At 41.8% G+C, this 17,228-nt stretch overlaps 1 protein-coding gene across 6 annotated transcripts in view; it reads left to right on the forward strand.

Annotated features, from left to right (window-relative positions):
* The window catches only part of ERC1 (ELKS/RAB6-interacting/CAST family member 1), a 250,634-nt gene that overhangs the window by 198,541 nt on the left and 34,865 nt on the right, over nucleotides 1–17,228 (forward strand). For all 6 annotated transcript variants that reach the window (XM_063395072.1, XM_063395071.1, XM_063395073.1 and 3 more), the window contains one exon: nucleotides 2,155–2,299. In XM_063395072.1, coding sequence (XP_063251142.1) covers nucleotides 2,155–2,299 — 145 coding nt within the window. The remainder of the gene's footprint in view (nucleotides 1–2,154; nucleotides 2,300–17,228) is intronic.

Genomic DNA, 17,228 nt, shown 5'->3' on the forward strand with positions numbered 1-17,228 from the left:
CTGATAGGAAAGCATTAAAAGCTTTTAGTGGCATTTCTGTAGGCCTGGGGTGAATGCAGTGGACAAAAATCAGAGAACCAAAAGAGGTCCTGTACGAGTGGCACCTCTGCTGTGATTGATGCCCTCACCATGAGGAACCAGTTCATGAAACAGGAGAATATTTCCTTGAGCAGAGCTGGCAGTGACACCTGCACTTCTCCCACAAGGAGCAGTTTATGTTTCTCTTGCTAAAGTGGAAAATGCAGCTACAATGCACTTATCACAGGGTATTTTTCTCACTTTTGTTCAAACTTCACTTGTTTCAGTTGCAGAAAACAGTGAGAAAGCCACAATGGCTTTCACCCCGCTTCTTGCGCAGCACCCTCATCTCACAGCACAGCACTGAGGTTTTGGCCAGTAGGAAGTTCTTTTCTAAGACATGGTGGCAGAGATATTTCAGTGAAAAAAGAAATAATGGGCTTCTATCCATATCTCATTTTCCTGGCCTTGGGGTTTTCACTGAAGCAGAGATGGGCAACAAAGGATTTGATTGCAGAAGGTATATGGCTTACATGCTATTTGAGGCACCTCCAATTTCCATACCACACTAATGGCTCCATAGATAGAGTTACGGAGATATTCTTGGCTCTGCTCCTGAATCATCAGCGAGGATTGTGGGCTTACTATTAAAAGAATAAGTGTTTCTTTATAATCAAAACAGATTACTCTAAAGAAAGTGAGAATGACCAGAGCTCCAAGCCAGCCTGTCTTTCCCAGGATACCGATAGCTGGAAAAAAGCAGAGGTCATGGATCATGTTCTGTCACTTCACCCTGTTGGTATTTTTCATGTTTCAGGCAGACATCCAAAACTGGATACTTTTCCATAAAGCAAAAGCAGCAGAAACAAAATGGCAATAATCACATGCCCATTATCCATCGTTCCCACACCTACAATCTTGACACTACATCTGGGACTCTGATGTGCACCTTCTCCTTTCTTCTACTCTTTGCCTCCATTAAGTCACCAGAGTATTTGTATTTCTTCATAGCACAAATGTTTTTAGAATACTTTATGATTATCCCAAAGTATCTAAAAAAATGTGCTTTACTTTATGGTATTACACTTTGAAAGGGAAGCAATAATGTTTTTCTAGATATGATCTAGGCAGGATCCAAGTACTCTGGATCTGAGAGATTTTTGATATGCTGGTAGTTCATTTAGAGCAAGCTAACTCTCTTGGACTGTACAAGGAACACCTGTGTAAACCCAGGGAGGAATTCCACCCACAGAAAGTCCCTTGTGGAAGTCCACTGTCCTGTCAGATGGTGAACAGTTCTGTCTGTTGAAATGTGCACCTTTTCCTCTTGAAATATGAAAACCAGGATTTTTCACATTTCTCAGACACTGGCTTCAGTTGGGATCCTGACAATAAACTTGTTGGTATTGAGTGCTGCAGCAAAACTTTAAATGCATTTGCAACTTTATTTTTAGATGAAGTGTAGATAAGAAATGTGAAGCATTTGGTTTGTCTTTGATCATCACTCCTGCATGATGCCATCTTTCACACCACCACACGTTCAGGACCTCATTTCATTCCTTTACAAGGTGATGAGAGGTGAGACAGGCCAACACTACCGGGCAGTAAGGCCAAGGTTTTATTTGAAATCCTGTGGCACATCACCAGCTAAAGATGGGAATTAAGGCTGAAGGACAGAAAATGTTGCTTTTCCTAACATAACCAATCCTTTGGCTTCCTTTGAGAACTGCTGTTTTACAGTTAGGGTGATGATCTTTTGTCTCCTTTCTTCTCAATATGTATAAAATGTTTCTGAATTCTATATGTAAGAGCTTTCTGCTACAGGGAAAGAGTATGGGGAAATGTTCAGCCAAAGTAGTAATGAATGGTACTTATTAAAAACTGAGAAGGTGAATGCAGAAGAAGAACATAATGTGGTTTTTTTACCCTGTAAACTGCAATTTGGTATCAGCACAGTTGTTTTGAGGGAGGTGTGTGGGTCTTGACTGTTCCACCAACAGACATGTAGCCCAGACAAAAATATTTATTACTGCTTTTCAGTTGCACACTGGTACAGCATTGATGGTATGTTCAAATCTTTGAAGAGGATTTTAAGTTTTGCGGGATAATAATGTAATTTGTTTGGGTTTTTTCCAGACAAGAAGCCCTTCTTGCTGCCATTAGTGAAAAAGATGCCAATATTGCTCTGCTAGAGCTCTCATCCTCTAAGAAGAAGACTCAGGATGAAGTGGCTGCACTGAAACGAGAGAAAGACCGTCTTGTGCAACAGCTCAAGCAGCAGGTGGGTCCAGCAGGGCTAGGAAAATCCAGTTAATAATCTGGTGTGGGTTTATTACCTTGATTTATGGAACTAATAATGTACAACCCTGTCGTATGTTAGGACTGAAAGTGCATAAATAACAATTTCAAACTAGCTGCTGGACTCAGCAGTGAGGGAGGTTTCATTTTGTCACTGCCTGAGCAGTAAATGTGTGCTAGGAGGTAAAGGAAGTTGGGAATGAAGAGGACATGGGTTATTGTCCTCTACAGGCACAAATAGCCACAGATTCAGGGAAAAGCAGTGCTACTTCTCTTGGGGGTTTGTATTTGCCTTGCTGGGGAAGAAGCCTGTTTGGAAGAAACTTCTCCTAGCTGTAGAGCTCAAATGTGAACGTTGCACCACACGGTCGCTGCTGTGGTTTCTGATTGCAGCAGGGGCACCATGTGCCAGCTTCTGAACAGACTCTGGGAGGTTTTGTGCTTGTGAGAGATTGATCCCTTCCTATTTCTGGCCTCTCCCATTTCTGAGATCTTTCTGTGTTGGCATAACAATTAGAAAAATGTGTTTCTGTTCAAGCATTTAATATTATGTTTCAGTACTGAATGCAATGTGAAAAGTACATTGCCAGTAAAACACAGAGGAAGCAAAAGGCATCCCTGGCAATAAGAGATTTAGGACCTGAAAACATCTGTGTAGATTTTTCACTTCAGCACTTCTGGTGGGTTTTTCTGAATTATTCCCTTGCCACATTCCTCATAATAGCACAAATGCTGCTGCCAATCCAGCATCAACTTCTTCAGTGCCACCATCTCCATCTTCAGAAAGTTTTATGTGCAGCATTTCATCTGTCAGCCAGGTGATTTCTGTTGCTGTCAGAGAACGTAAGACAAAACCAGGGCGTTGTGGTAAGGAGTTTCTGTGCTTCTTCCTTAGCAAACACAAGCAGGATATTGGCCATGTTGTCTAAGATAATTATTTATGGTTTAATTAAGAACAGTACTTTTGAGGGGTTTTAGCTTCAGAATGAGCAAGAAGTTTAGATTGGAGTCTTGTATTATTTACTTCTGAGCAACAGTTGTCATTGCTGTCACTGGTCAGCCAGGTGATCTGCTAAACCAGGAGTCAGAATGCTCACAGCAACATCAAGTACTTGTTTTGTTTGTGCAGTTGTTGATGGCAGCTGTAATTTATGGTACTGCTCATTCCAAGAGAAATTAACACTTCTTCTTAGTTCTTGTTGTCCTAAGCTTCAATTCAGGTGCTTTCATGGCCCCTGCCCTTCCCAGTTTCGTTCTGATTATCTTTTGTGATAACTGGAGCAATCTGTAGTATTTTGTGGTGAGGTTTTTCTGCTGAAAATTTGTGTATACTTAATTAACATATTAACGTTGTGCTTATCTGTAATGACTTAGGTTTCATATGAATAATTTTTTAAAACATTGCTGAGGTGCCTTTTGTTATCTTTCAGTGCTGGTCAGCCTTACAGTATCATAAACTATTCCTAAAAAGACATGGCCACTTCCCTTAAGGATGCCAGTTCTAAGTGCTTTTCTGTGTATGTGTGGGATACCTAATCTCCCAAATAAACGAAAATTGCAAAGGAGATTAATTTGAAATTGTTCTTGCTATGTAGTGAGACCAGTTATGAACTGAGGTTGGAGCAATAGTCCTTTTTCAAATAATTCATTGGACTGTTGAAATGCCTTTGAAGATTCTGGTTCCAAAACTGCCATCAGCTATAAAGACTTGTCACTGTTTAAGATTATTTAAGATTTTAATCTTAAAAATAGCGAAGGAAGCAGAAAGTAATCTCCTCAACACATCTGTGCTATGAGTAGTATAAATAAAAGTTCTATGTGTAGTATAAGTATAAAATCACAGGTATTCTTCAGTACATCCACAATCCCCAAGGAAGAATAAATGTTTACATATAAACAATCTAAACTATATTTAAACCATACGTGAGAAATATTTATGTGACCAAACAAAGATTGGACACATCCCTCCTAAATTCTATCCTGTGTTTTAAGGATGTGTCATCTTGTATTCATTTTTTTTGTGTGCAGCTTTCAACACATTGGTAGAAAAACTCCTCATTGCTTATTACAGGCAGGATTACTCACCACCTCTATGAGTTGCAGAGAATCTAAAACTCCATTTATTTTTTTTCGGTGCCAGTAGTTTTGGTATGTACTTTTTCTGAATATATTCAAATCACACCAACTTTGACAGCTCCAGAAATAGGAGATGGGTCAGAAGAGATGGCTGTGAGATTTTACAGGATCCTCATTACTGGTGTAGTCAAGGGGAATCTCATTTTTCTACATACTTTGCAAATATTCTGTGTACTTGGCCCTTGTACTCCTCTTCAGTTGTTCCAGGTCACCAGCCTCATATTTTCCAACAAAACAACTCTGCTGCTTCCTCAGTTTAAGCCTTCTCTGCATGGACCCTTTTCTGTATCTTGAGAACAAGGGTCCATCTGTTTGCCAGCTCCACAGAACCGTGTCCCCTCTCAGGAACTTCTGAGAAGTTTAGCTGGAATTCTTAAATGTGCAGTAGAAATTGTGAATGGAAAACCTTTCAGACTCACAGATGTATTGAACACAGCTGTTCAGGGAAGGCAAGTGATGCCACAAATCAAGAGATTCTGGAAGTCTTTGAAAAGCAATTGTGGAACCCAAAAAGTTTATTCAGCCCTTCAGATTCAGAGCTGGGATCCTGACCCCAGTTGTTGGTGTTTGAGGGCTGCTGAGCTCCCTGGTAAGTGTTTGGTGTTTCAGTCCATGCCATTGCTGGGAAGTGCTTGGCTTTGTGGTGGGAAGAGCTCTTTTGGCTGGTGGTCAGACACGCTGAGTCAGAGGCTGCCGTGTGCCGTGTGGGACACACAGAAACGCTGGGCAGTAGGGAAGGGCTCCGTGGGGAGAGCTGTGCGTGCTGTGCTGCCACACTGCTGCACCCACGGGGCTGGGGAGGGCTGCTGGCACAGCCTGGGGGACAGCAGAGTCCTGGCTGTGCTGCAGTGAGTGGAGTGGATCCAAGCCTGTAGAATGGGGTTTGGATCGTGCCTTCTCCGTGCTTGTGCTGGTCACCATTGGCCTTTCTCAGAGTGTGGAAAGGTACAACACTCACAAAACAAAAACCTGTTCCAACGATTTCCTGTGGCTTTTATTTATTTAAAAATATCAGTGAAGGCACATAGGTTCATCAAGGGAAAGGTATCCAGAGTCTGGAGGGCTCTGCTGTCATTCCTCGTGCTCTCTCCTTTCCCAGCTCTGTCACCTTCCTGGTGGCTCACACGGGCAGGGCGCTCCTGCACCAGAGAGGGAGGGAGTCCTGCCAAAGACATTTCGGGCCTTTAATTTCTCTAAGTATGTGCATTACAGTTTGGATGAAGAGAAGCATTTTGGAAAGAGGATATCAATGTTGGGCATCAGTGTTGTTTTAATTTAGAGTTTCTAGGCTCTGAATGGCAGGAATGTGCCCAGTATAAGAGCCCATTTCCTAACGAGGCGCTCGGCATTGAGCAGGCTCTCCAGTAAATGCAGCTGCCTGTTTCATATTGGTTGTCAGTTTGGATGAGGGATTTCCTCTGTCATCAGACAGGCAGGGCCATTGCAGGGCGAGGGTCACCAGCAAATGTGGTCCCAATTTCTTCCTCCCAGGGCACGGTGTCTCCGGGGGGAGCTCACAGAGGCTGCTGCGCTGGAGGGGCCGGGCTGGCGCAAGAGCAGCGAGCTGTGGTTGTGTAAGCAGGTTCTCTGACAGCTTGGAGTGTTATTCAAATTAATTGTTTGTAAACAGCCATATTCACTTGTATTATTATATAATGTTTCATAATTATTATAGCAGAAGTTACCAGGAAGTAGCTTGACTCTGTTACTGATGACAGGATCTCAACATTTTCATTTGATTAATATTACGTATGTTTTATTATGCTGCCTATGCCTAAGTAAAAGTTATTTTCAGATCAGTTCCTCAGTCTTTTAAGAACATGTTGAGTTTTCATTCTATGCTTCAGCATGCTCAGAGAACCACCCAGCTTGAGCTTTCTCCATGTATTTCATAAACATATATTTTCTTTTGTCATGCACATGTTAATGAGAAATAGTGAATATTGTGGCCTCAGGAGAGAGCTCTCTGCAGCTGAGTTGATTCATCCACTTAGACCTGTAATCTGTTCTTAAAGACTTTAAGTGAAGGAGATCTTCATTCCTGGGAAGTCTTTTTTATACCTTATCTGTCCTTATCATTATATATAATGTCTCCTACTGCAATTTAAGCTCATTACTATTTCTTCCTTTTAGGGGCATAGAAAAAAAAATATTTACTACCTGTCGTGTTCTTGCCATAGAGAGTTTTGCTGTTCACTCAAAAAGAGCTTCGTTCTGTTTTAATAAAGGCAGATAAGAAGCCCCATGCTATTGTAAGTGTGGGTTTTGTAGTCAGCCTTGGCATCCAGAGGAAGCTTTAATACCTGTTGTTCCCTTCTGCTTCTATATCCTCTCCAAGATTGTCCCTTCCTCTGTGGGCCAGCGTGACTCTGAGGGGCTCTATTTATCATTCCACAGATGGAGAGGAATTGTTTGGCTATGGTCAAATAACTTAGAATTGACTGGTAATAATAGTATTTATGCAATATTGAATATACATTTCATCTAAGCAAGCAAGTACCAAAGCTGGTTTTTCTGTGCCACTTTGTGCCTCTTCCCTGTAAGATTCTGACTGGCTTTCTTTATGAGGCCAAGTTACTGCAAAGACTGGTTTCCCAAGTAAATGTGGTTCATGGGATCTTGAGAAAAAGGAAAGAATTGTAGATTCCAGAGGAGCTTCTCACCCCCAAAATTATATTTTTCCACTGTTATTTGTTTCCCTGGAAACCCTGCACACTGACACCTGACACTCCTCTGCTGTGAACTTTTCCAAACTGACGTTCCACTGGCTGGAGTCATTTCTGTTTATAACAAGGGAATGTAAAACAGGTCAAAGGAGACTGACAGGCAAATGTTTTCCTCTTGCTGCTGTGGAGCTGTATCAGCATGACCACACTTCTGGCACTTGTAGTTACCACCCTGCCCGATGAAATAATGCAGATTGTGAGGGCGTGCAGTTAGGCTTTGCTTTACCTTAGCTGCCCTGGTTTGCAGCCATGTCTGATGAGAGTGATCACCCTGTTAGCAAGAGAATTTCCTCTTCAGGTGGCATGGATCCAGTCCCTGCAGGCAATGGCTGAATGTGGGGCTGTTTTGTGACAGAACCCCTGTTGTTCTCTGAAAGGTCCCAGCAGTCTGGAGTTCAGTGAGGGGAGGCATCTCTCAAAGCACGGTTAGAAGGGAACTTAGGAGCTCTAGGAATATGAATTTAAGTTGTCTGAGTGTGGTGGTGGTGACTTCTTTATAGCTGAGGAAGAAAAGGTAATATTTGAAATGAGTAATGAGATGCAGGGCACTTGGATCCATCTTTGTTTATTGATCACTCTACCGCAGTACCCGTGTACTGGCAGGAGTGCAAATAGATGTAAAGGTGGTAAGAAAGTTCAGAACAGCAGAGGAGTTCGAAGGTGCCGTGTCAGAGGTTTCTTCATGAGCTGGGCAGAGCAGAAGGTACTCTGAGTTCTCTGAATGCCAGGTTCACCAGTTTGAAGCAGGAACAAACAGATTAATGTACTTTGCCAGACATTTTTCAAGGAATAGTGAAGCATTCCAAGGACTGTGGTCACTTGCAGTGGACTTGTTACCTGCGCAGCGCAGTCTCAGCCTCGCCTATCCCCTGCATGGGCTGTAGAGTAAGATAAAGTCACCTTTTATCAGGTTCTTGTACTCCAGGGCCTGGAGGGTCACTGCAGCTTTTCAATTACTGGCTTCAATACACAAAGGTGCCAAACCATGTACTTCTTACGGTATATTCTTAGCTGTGCTGGCAGTGTAGCTGGCACAGATGAGAGCAGAAGTGGGGGAAATCGCTCTGTACACTTCCTGTTCAGGAAGCTGTTGGACTGGAAACACGAGAAACTTCTGGCTGAAGTGAATACATATCCACTAATTGGCTCTCATCAAGCAGTGCCAGCTGTCAAACTGAAGCACCGTGCCTTTAGTCGAAGGCCTGTAATGCACCCAGATGATCAATCACACACTGCTGCTCTGGCCAGGCTCTGCTCCTCAGTAATTGTTTCTGTCAGGGGGAGGTCTCTGCCAGGAGCAGAGCCCAGCGCCCTGACACAGGCACAGAAAGCAGGGCTTTGTCGTGCCCTGGAGCACTCACAGATGAAAAGAAAGCACCTTCTCCCTGCCATGTGCTCCAGACCTTTTTCCCATCACTTTTAATCATCTATTAGCACAGTAACAGCACTCAGTGCAGTGTCAGCAGTCTTTTGTGGGGCACATTTCACCTTTCCCTGGAATTACTTACGCTCCTTCCCCTCTCCCTCCTCCCTTGCCTTCACCCTTTGCCTTTTGCATGACCAAATGCAAGTGTGTGCTCAGGGCAGCGCTGGCAGTGGCTGCACGGTGCCAGGGCAGGGCTGGGAGTGCCTGTGCTGTGCCCGCTGGAGCTGCTGCCAGCAGCCCTGGCTGCTGTGTCTGTGCCTGCAGCCGTGCCACAGCCTGCAGCGTGTGGGGCGGAGCTGTGCAGGTTTGCTGAAGAGGAAGGTGCTTTGCCTCACTGGGAGAGAGGGCTTGAAGATTTATAGAGGTGTTGTGGAACTCAGGTGACAATACAGTACTTGGTACCCTTTCCTTCTAGACATTTGTATTTTTAAAAATACTGTAAGGACTAATATTTCCCAAGTTTGAACTCAGATTTCAAAAACCTGTTTCATTCCATTAGAAATATTCCTCCCTTTATTTCATATGTTAAGATTTTCATATTCTAGTTTCACAGCTTTTTAATTGATTAAAAATTCACACAAATAATTTAAATTAATTGGCTCATTGCCAGCAGCATTTAATGCCACATATACACTAGCTCTCATTCAAGGTTTATGAGCTCCTGTAAGAAGTTATTTAAGCAGTGTGTCCCTCTAGAAAATCAGGATTGCTGGACAAGCACTTGAGAGACCCTGTGTCCCATTCCTGACCAACTTGATGGTGCTGGATGTCAGGAAAGATTGTTAGGCCTGCCCTGGCAGACCAGGCTTGTTGCACTCCGGAAGAGGAGAATGCTGGGCTTGGGCTTCGTCAGGAGGCTGCACTAGAAGATCTGGTTTGGGCTGGAGAAGAATCATTCCTTGGGCTGTGGGAAGTGCTGCTGGACATTGGTGCAGTGTAAGAACAGTCACAGCATTTGACATCACAGTTTTACCATTGGTGGTTTCCTGTAGTTACTGTGCCCAAACCACTGCTCTGATACACAGGGGTTTTCAGTGAAATAAAGAGAATGTATCACAACAGCTCTCTGTGATACAAACATTCAACAGAGTATTTGTGGAATTCTTTGTCTCTTTGCTACACATATTATGTTGGACATAGTTCCTGACAATGTTTGTCTTAGCTGATGAGCCATGAGATAGATGAAAAACGTCAGAATGTGGTTTAGAACAGCTCAGGATTGCCATGGTTGTTCATCCAAGGAATGCAGTTATGGGTGCATCTTCCTTTGCTGATCTTCCCTGGTTTGTGGGGTGGCTGGGAGGAACCCGTGCACAACTGCTCCTGGTTGTTGGCCAGTGGCAGGATGTGCCTCAGGGGCAAAATATTTGAGACTTTCCAGCCATGGGTCCTTGTGGCTGGGCTGGTTTGGCATCACTCTTGGTATTTGAATTGATGATGTCTGAAGGATGACCAGAAAATGCAGTGAGTTTATGATTACCTTTAAATTGTGTCATTTAGACCCATTGTTTGGGGAACTCTGAAGTGCTGGTGACAGGGAGAATTCCACTTAAACACATAAAAAGTCTTGATGAGATAAATCCACAAATAGATTTTTTTTATTTTTTTTTGGTGAAGAAACAGAAATTTCACACCAAAATTTCAGATTCAAGAATATTTCAAGTTACTTGCTGGAACTTGGTGAGGATGGGTGTGTAAACATCTTACAGGTATTTCTTTGATGGATGCAGGTTTTTCTGTGCTGGATGATTCCTGTTCATCTGGGCTGTTTTACCTGACAGTGACAATTGTCTAGGAGACACACGTGTCCCCTTATCAAATCTGCATTCAAAATGTGCTAACTTGGTAACTTGTGCTTATCTCTTCCTGTATTTATTGATATTATTCCTCAGAGAGCATGCAACACACCGAATGGTTTCACTCTAAAGCCATAAAGTTAAACCTTATTAGTGGTTACTTGTCTTTGGATGGAAAGCCCAATGAACCTGTGACATTACCAACTACCTTATATAAAAACCAGTTCACACATTGATAATCATTTAAAACATAGTGGCAGAAAGCTGAAAGGCATTTTTCCAGCTTTAGTATTGGTTTTAATTTGTGGGAAAATTAATTAAATTAATTAAATTAATTAAGTTAATATAGAAATTAATTAAATTTTTAATTTCTGTAAGTGGTGAGGTGATAGATGATTCAAGGTGCGTTCCAAAAACGTGTAAGGAGAAGGTGAAGTCAGAGAAGTCAGAGATATGAGGTGACTGATGGTGGGGTTCATAAATTAAATATGTAGAAGGTTTCAGGTAGATCACAGATTAACAGTTGTATGACTTCATGTGTTAGTGACGTGTTCTTTACTTGAAGGAAGAAGGACTGATGGAAAGAACTGTACACCCAGAATATGTCATGAAAATTAATGATCGATAAGATAGAATATATAGCATATTTGTGATTTTGCTGTGTTATTTTGGGAGTAACATAATGAATCACTGCTCTTTTTTTAAAGAGAGAAATGCACAGTCTGCAAAAGAGAATTTTAATCCCCACCATCTTAAAAATTGATAATGGAAAATATTTAGTCTTAACTGCATGGAATGAACTTCAGCTTCAGTAAACAGTGAACTGTTGATGATCTCAGGTATTTTTGAGCTTATGCACTGAAATATCTCAGTCTAGAGATTTTTTTTCTCGTCCACTGTATTAAGCTCATTAAATTCTGAAAATAATTTCCCTTTCTGAAACTGTTGGATTGAGCCTAGTCCAGTACACCATATCTCAGGCAAGGTAAGGCAGGGGAAATACTGGTTTCATCTTGCAGGTGGAAATCTAAGATGCTGTCAATTAGGAGTAGTTTCTTGATAAGATTCCTTCATTAATTTACATCCCACATTGTGGAAATCGATAGGACAGCGTAGCAGGTTTGTCAGAATGAGACACAGATTTCTGAATTAGACATCAGTTACCTGTGACAGCTCCTGCAAATGGAGGGGTGCTGGTGGCTGCAGATTGCCCCCAGTTCTGTCAAAGTCACAGTGTTACATTCTGAAGAATCCAAAGTTAAAAAATCACTGCTCATGTTCAGGTGCAGAACAAAAGATGCATTTACTCCTTAGTAAGTACCTGCTCTTTTATACAGCCCATTTCTTTTCACAATTACATGTTGTAGAATCGTAGATTATCGATAGTATAGGTGAGTGTTAGTCTCTCAACTTCTGTAAAGCTCTCCTCCCCAGTTTTGTGCTAAACTCTCATCCCAGGACTGGTGCCTGGAGGAAGCAGTGATCTTTTATGTTGAGTAAGCCCTGGTTAAGGGGTAGCCATTTTATTAGAGCTTTGGTTCTCTTTATTTGAGTACAATTTTACAGTCACAGAACCCAGTCCTTTGTTCTCTTTCTGTTTGTTTACCACCAATGCCTGTCTGTCTTAGTGTGGATACAAATATTTCCTGTAGCTGAGTAAACAAAGAGTAAATGGAGCTCTCACAGCTGACTCCAGGCAAGTTTTTCCTCAGGATTTGAACAACCAAGGTATCTCTCGTTTTTACAGTGGATTTTTGTTTGGGGTGGGAAACTGAACATCTTTAAACATTCTGTTTCCCCATTCTACCACTCTTAATCCTTTTAATAGTTCAGAAGTCACTCTTCTCACTGTTTCCATCTGCACATGAAACATTACCATAATTTATGACACCAAGCCAGTCCTGCATCCCCTAACCACCAGCAGATGCACCCCTGGCTGCACCTCCTTTATTCCAGCTAAACCCAAACCTCTGCCAGCTGCTGACAGTACTGGTGCTGAAAAAATAATAAAAGCAATGTAGTGATCCTTAAGAACACACACACTTACAGGTGTTTAAAACTTGGAAGCCTGCACGAGTTTATTTGCTTTCTGGAAGTATTAAGGGCTGTAACTTCTTATTTTAGTTTTTCCCTGCTTTTTATTTTTTTTTTTTTCCTAATGGGAAATACATTTACTTATATATACAGATCTTCAATCATGTTTCAAGTGTCTTCTCTATCTCATATGGAGGCATGCAAGATGTAGGTTCTTCTGCACTAAAAAATGAAAACTTCACAGATTTGGTGGGAAGGACCCACAGACTGGGAAGTGCAGACTAAGTCCTTATTTTCCTAAACCTTTTCATCACTACCAGATTACAAAAAGATTTTTCTGTTTCCCCCTTTCCTGATTACCAAAACCAGCTATTCCTTCTCCATTGTCAGCCATAAAGCTAGTTTGTGATGTAAAAAGGGCTTAAAAATATGAAGGCTTCCTTGTTTCCTCCGGGTCTTCTAATTGCAAATCAATCAGTCAAGGTTGCTCTTGTCCTTCTATTCATTCTTTTCTATTTCTTCCTCTGCTTTGTCGGGGCTCTTTAACAAATGGAATCACCTATCTTAAGTTTAATGACTTAGCAGTAAAAGGATTGTTAAGAAAAACTCACCAGAGGTATGACTGCCTTTTTTCTCGTCTTGTTCCACAGATCTTTTTCTTTCAGTGCTCCTGTAGCAGAGAGAATCCTCTCAGATTTTTTTTATTCGCTTTATAGAGTGCTTTATGGTGCCCATTGGGTGGGCCTCTACTCATATGTGATGGCATCATATAATGTAAATCACAGAAAGACAGCAGATTAGGAAGAGAGCAGGCAGAGACAGGAATACTGCAATGCAGACACCTTAGAGAGATTCATCTGGCCAAACTGGCACACCTCTACACACAGTGTGCCATGAATTTCATAGAGAATAAGAGAATTTCGTTCCTTGGTAAGAATAATTTTGGCATAAATACAGTAGAAAAACTGAATGTTTTTTTCAGTCTCTCCAGCTTAGTACCTAAGCTTTGATGCAGATTTAATAGGAAAAATCAACCTCTGCTGGAATAACAAGAAAAAACCCAGAGAAGTGTTGGTTTGTTGTGGTTCTCCTTGGTTGTATCCTGCATACAGGAGCAGAGGAGGGGCAGGAATCATCTGTCCAGCTCTGTCGTGCACGTGTTGCTGTGTGCTGGGCAGGAAGCCTCTCTCGGTGAGGATGGACAGGAATCCTGTGTGTGCAGACCACCCCAGCTGGTGTGGACAGACAGGAATGTCATGTCTGTGTTTGTGTGGCTGCTGCGCTTCGAGGTGCATGTCAGACCTAATAGCTGCCCGTACAGAAAAAATCCTGAACTTTATTTAGCTTGGGGTAGCTGAGCTCTGCTGGTTGTCAAAGGAAATGCCCTTTCAACTCTTCCCTCCAGCAGTTACCATGCAGGATTTTGCCTGGATTCAAAGATGAAAGCAAGGCACAACAAGAGTAATACTGGGTTTCTTTTCCTTTTATATGCAACAGCTTTTAAAATTAATTTCAGAACAAGCACAAATAGTCTTGAGGTTTCGTTGTGTGTTTTTTTAAGTTGCTATCAACAGTGTTTATATCCTGTAGACACAGATCCATTGGTGTGTACAGCCAGGGCTGGGCTCTGGGCAGTCCCAGACAGGCTGTGCTGAGATGACACTGAGCAGCTCCCATCACTTGAGCATCCAGGAATTTGTATCTGTACATAACTCCTTTTTTGCCAAGAACAGCATGTATAGAGGGAGGGGGGTGCTAGTAACAGCTCTTTGAAGCTGCAGGCAAATGCAGTTGAAGTGGTGAGTCACAGAACAATAAAAATATGTGACAATAAAAGGTCTGTGGTCAAAACACTGGCATATACTTTCCAAAATTAAAAATTGCTGAATGAAAGAATGCTCTTACTATATCTATTGTAACAACAGTCACAACAGACAAAGATTGGAAGACTTCCAAATCACTTCAGCTGGGAAAGGTGGATGTAGATACACATGAGCAGATGGCCCACAAATGATTTTGTTGAGCCAGGGGATCATGAGTAGCTTGTCAGATTTGCAGTAGGATGTGTCTTGTCTGTAAATTCCTGTGTGGGATTTTGCCTGTCAGGGTTCACAGATATCACTGGACTGAGCAACTTTCTTGCTTCAGACCAGGAGAAGCAGTGAGATGAAAGCAGGACGCTAACAGGGATTGTGGCTCGCTGCAGGTCTCTAACAAATTGAAAAGAACTATCTGAAAGCTTCCACAAGTCCATAATTCTCTCTGATTTCGAGATACTGATTTCAGCCCACACTTTGAAAGAAAAATCACCTGAGTTTTTCCATCATATTTCTGTGTTATTAGTGACAAAAATGTTTCCAAACTGTGGCTTTTGCATGTGCTCCCAGTGCAACATTCAACTCAGGTTAAAATGAGATAACTCCTTTAATGCACCGCCACACTGCCTCCATTTGTCACAAGTACAGTCATTATATTAATATTTACTTAATGTGGGGGTTTTTAAACTCTACATTAAAGGATTAATAAAGCTTGTTTTGACAGGTTAGCAAAACCAAAATTACCCCACGCAAATACTCTACCAAAAATGAGAAAGCGGTCACTGATGTCATGGTTTGTGCTGTGTTCCATGGTGGAGGAGCAGGCTTGGTGCACACTCTGAGGAAGTTTCTGCAGTGAGCATGTGAGGCAGACTGGATTAATAGAGAGAATGCACAGCTCAGGAGCTGCTCTGCTGTGTGATAGAGAGCTGCTCTAGAGGTACAGAAATGTGGGATCCCCATGAATAGAATATGGCTTCAAAAGCTCTCCCAGGTAATGGTTAGCAGAACATTAGCTGTCCTGCAGAAATGCTTAAGAAAGGGATGTACTCTCATTAGAACATACAACTTCGTGCAAGCCTTCAAATAAAAACCTTCTGTAAAATTTATTATAAACAATGTCTGGAGTTTAATCTGTGGGTTTCAAATTTACATGTGGGATTCCACACTAGAGATCTGTCAGCCGTGGGCAGCACTCCTCTGGGCTGTACCAGCTGTACTCCAGAGTGTGGCTCTGACTTTCCCCTAAACTCTGTGCATCACCATCAGTTCCAGGTTTTCTTATGTAATAATTGAACTGTGATAAAATCCATTAATTCGGTTTTTAATGTTGAGGTGCACAAGCAAGCTACCAGTGTGGCCTGCAGTCACCATCAGTGAACATAAAATAACTTACTTTTAGGAACCTACAGGTGAGAGAGTGCCTTGAAGCAGTACCTCCATGAAGGAGGAGCTGACTGATTCTTTAAATATTAACTATGGCTCCAGTTTTGGCAGGTAAGATAGTGTACATGTGCAGTTTGCAATGAAAGTTTTCAGGTGTTGGTTATGTTAGAAACAGTTTAACTGTGGTAATTTGCTTGTTTAGCCAAACATTCAGTGATTATAGGATACAGGCAGAAGTGAACTATATAGTGCTCAGGGGAAAAAAGGTAACGAAAATACAGTGAAACCATGGCAGGACCATGAAACATCAAAGAGAGCACGTTCAGGGAAGTTTTGATGCTGATTGTTCACATTCATGATTAAAACAGGTTTATCTCGTGTTTTCTTCTGGTGATTTTTTCTTTTAATGTACCTGCCTGCTGTAGCAAGGGATAGGGAAGAGGAAAGACTTAAATAGTGACAGGAAGTAAAAAAGACATGAACAGTAAGTGTACCAAAGAGGCAAAAGGATAACTGCACAAATTCTAGAGTGCAAAAAGGAGAGGTGGGTGAAATCTGATATTTTTAGAGTAAAGTCTAAAATGTGACTGGGGGAGTTGAGGATTTTTAGATGCAGTAGCCTTGCAAATGTTGTGCCTTAGACCTGCAGTTCAGACTGTGGTCTGCAGAGCCAGGGGCTCCACAGTCACTCCTGGCTTTCAGTGAGGAGCTGTGTGGTGGCTCTTGAGTGATTCTGAGAATTTACACCAGTCTGAGGGGTTTGGGACTGTTCTTTTGCATGGTGACTATTGGAAGAAAAGAACGGCATTGTTAAGGGTTTTGACAAGCTGTGGGGGCTTGGGGAAGGTATAATTGGAGGGCCAGGAGTAATTTTATGAAATCTGTCCAAAAAAAAGTGAAAAGAAGGTACCTTCTGGAAAAAAAATCACAAAAGCTGTTGGATTGTGGAGTTTTATCCAGTTTTCCTCATTCCAGCATTTTTTCTGCACATGCATGAAGAAGGTACCTGTCAGGGCACATGGTATTTTTTCTAAGCCAAATCTGAATATGACATCAGGTTCCTATCACTGCTAGTTGTGCTTACAGCTCTGGAGGTTTCAGACAAAAGCACTCCTGACACAACTGATTTGTCTGCACTGCTCATTTATTTTCTCCCAGGACCCCGTGGTTAAACCACTTTGTTGTTCATACTTTTCACAGTGATGTAGAAATGCTTGCCCTAGGATCTGAGCCATAACCTCATGAGGTGGGAGAGGATTGTCTAATAGCACCATGACAAACCAGCTCAGGACTGCAGGATGTTGGAGTGGTTCCCCACAGAAAAGTAAACCATTTGTTTTTAAATCATTACAGCGGCCATTTGCTCTAGAAATTTCCATCCTTTTGGACTTTTTTTTTTTTTCTGTGGAGGAGCAATAGGAGAGAAACTCAGTTCATGTATTTACAGTTATTTTTAAAATTTCTAAGTAAAAGTTTGTCATTAATACTCCTGTCCTAAGTAGAAGCTTTCTATTTCCCTTTGATATAAAAAGAATTGTAAAAATATTATAATATTATATATTATATTTGCAGCACTGCTTGGATTTTAAAT

This window comes from Prinia subflava, chromosome 4, assembly GCF_021018805.1.
Source record: "Prinia subflava isolate CZ2003 ecotype Zambia chromosome 4, Cam_Psub_1.2, whole genome shotgun sequence".
Taxonomy (NCBI): domain Eukaryota; kingdom Metazoa; phylum Chordata; class Aves; order Passeriformes; family Cisticolidae; genus Prinia; species Prinia subflava.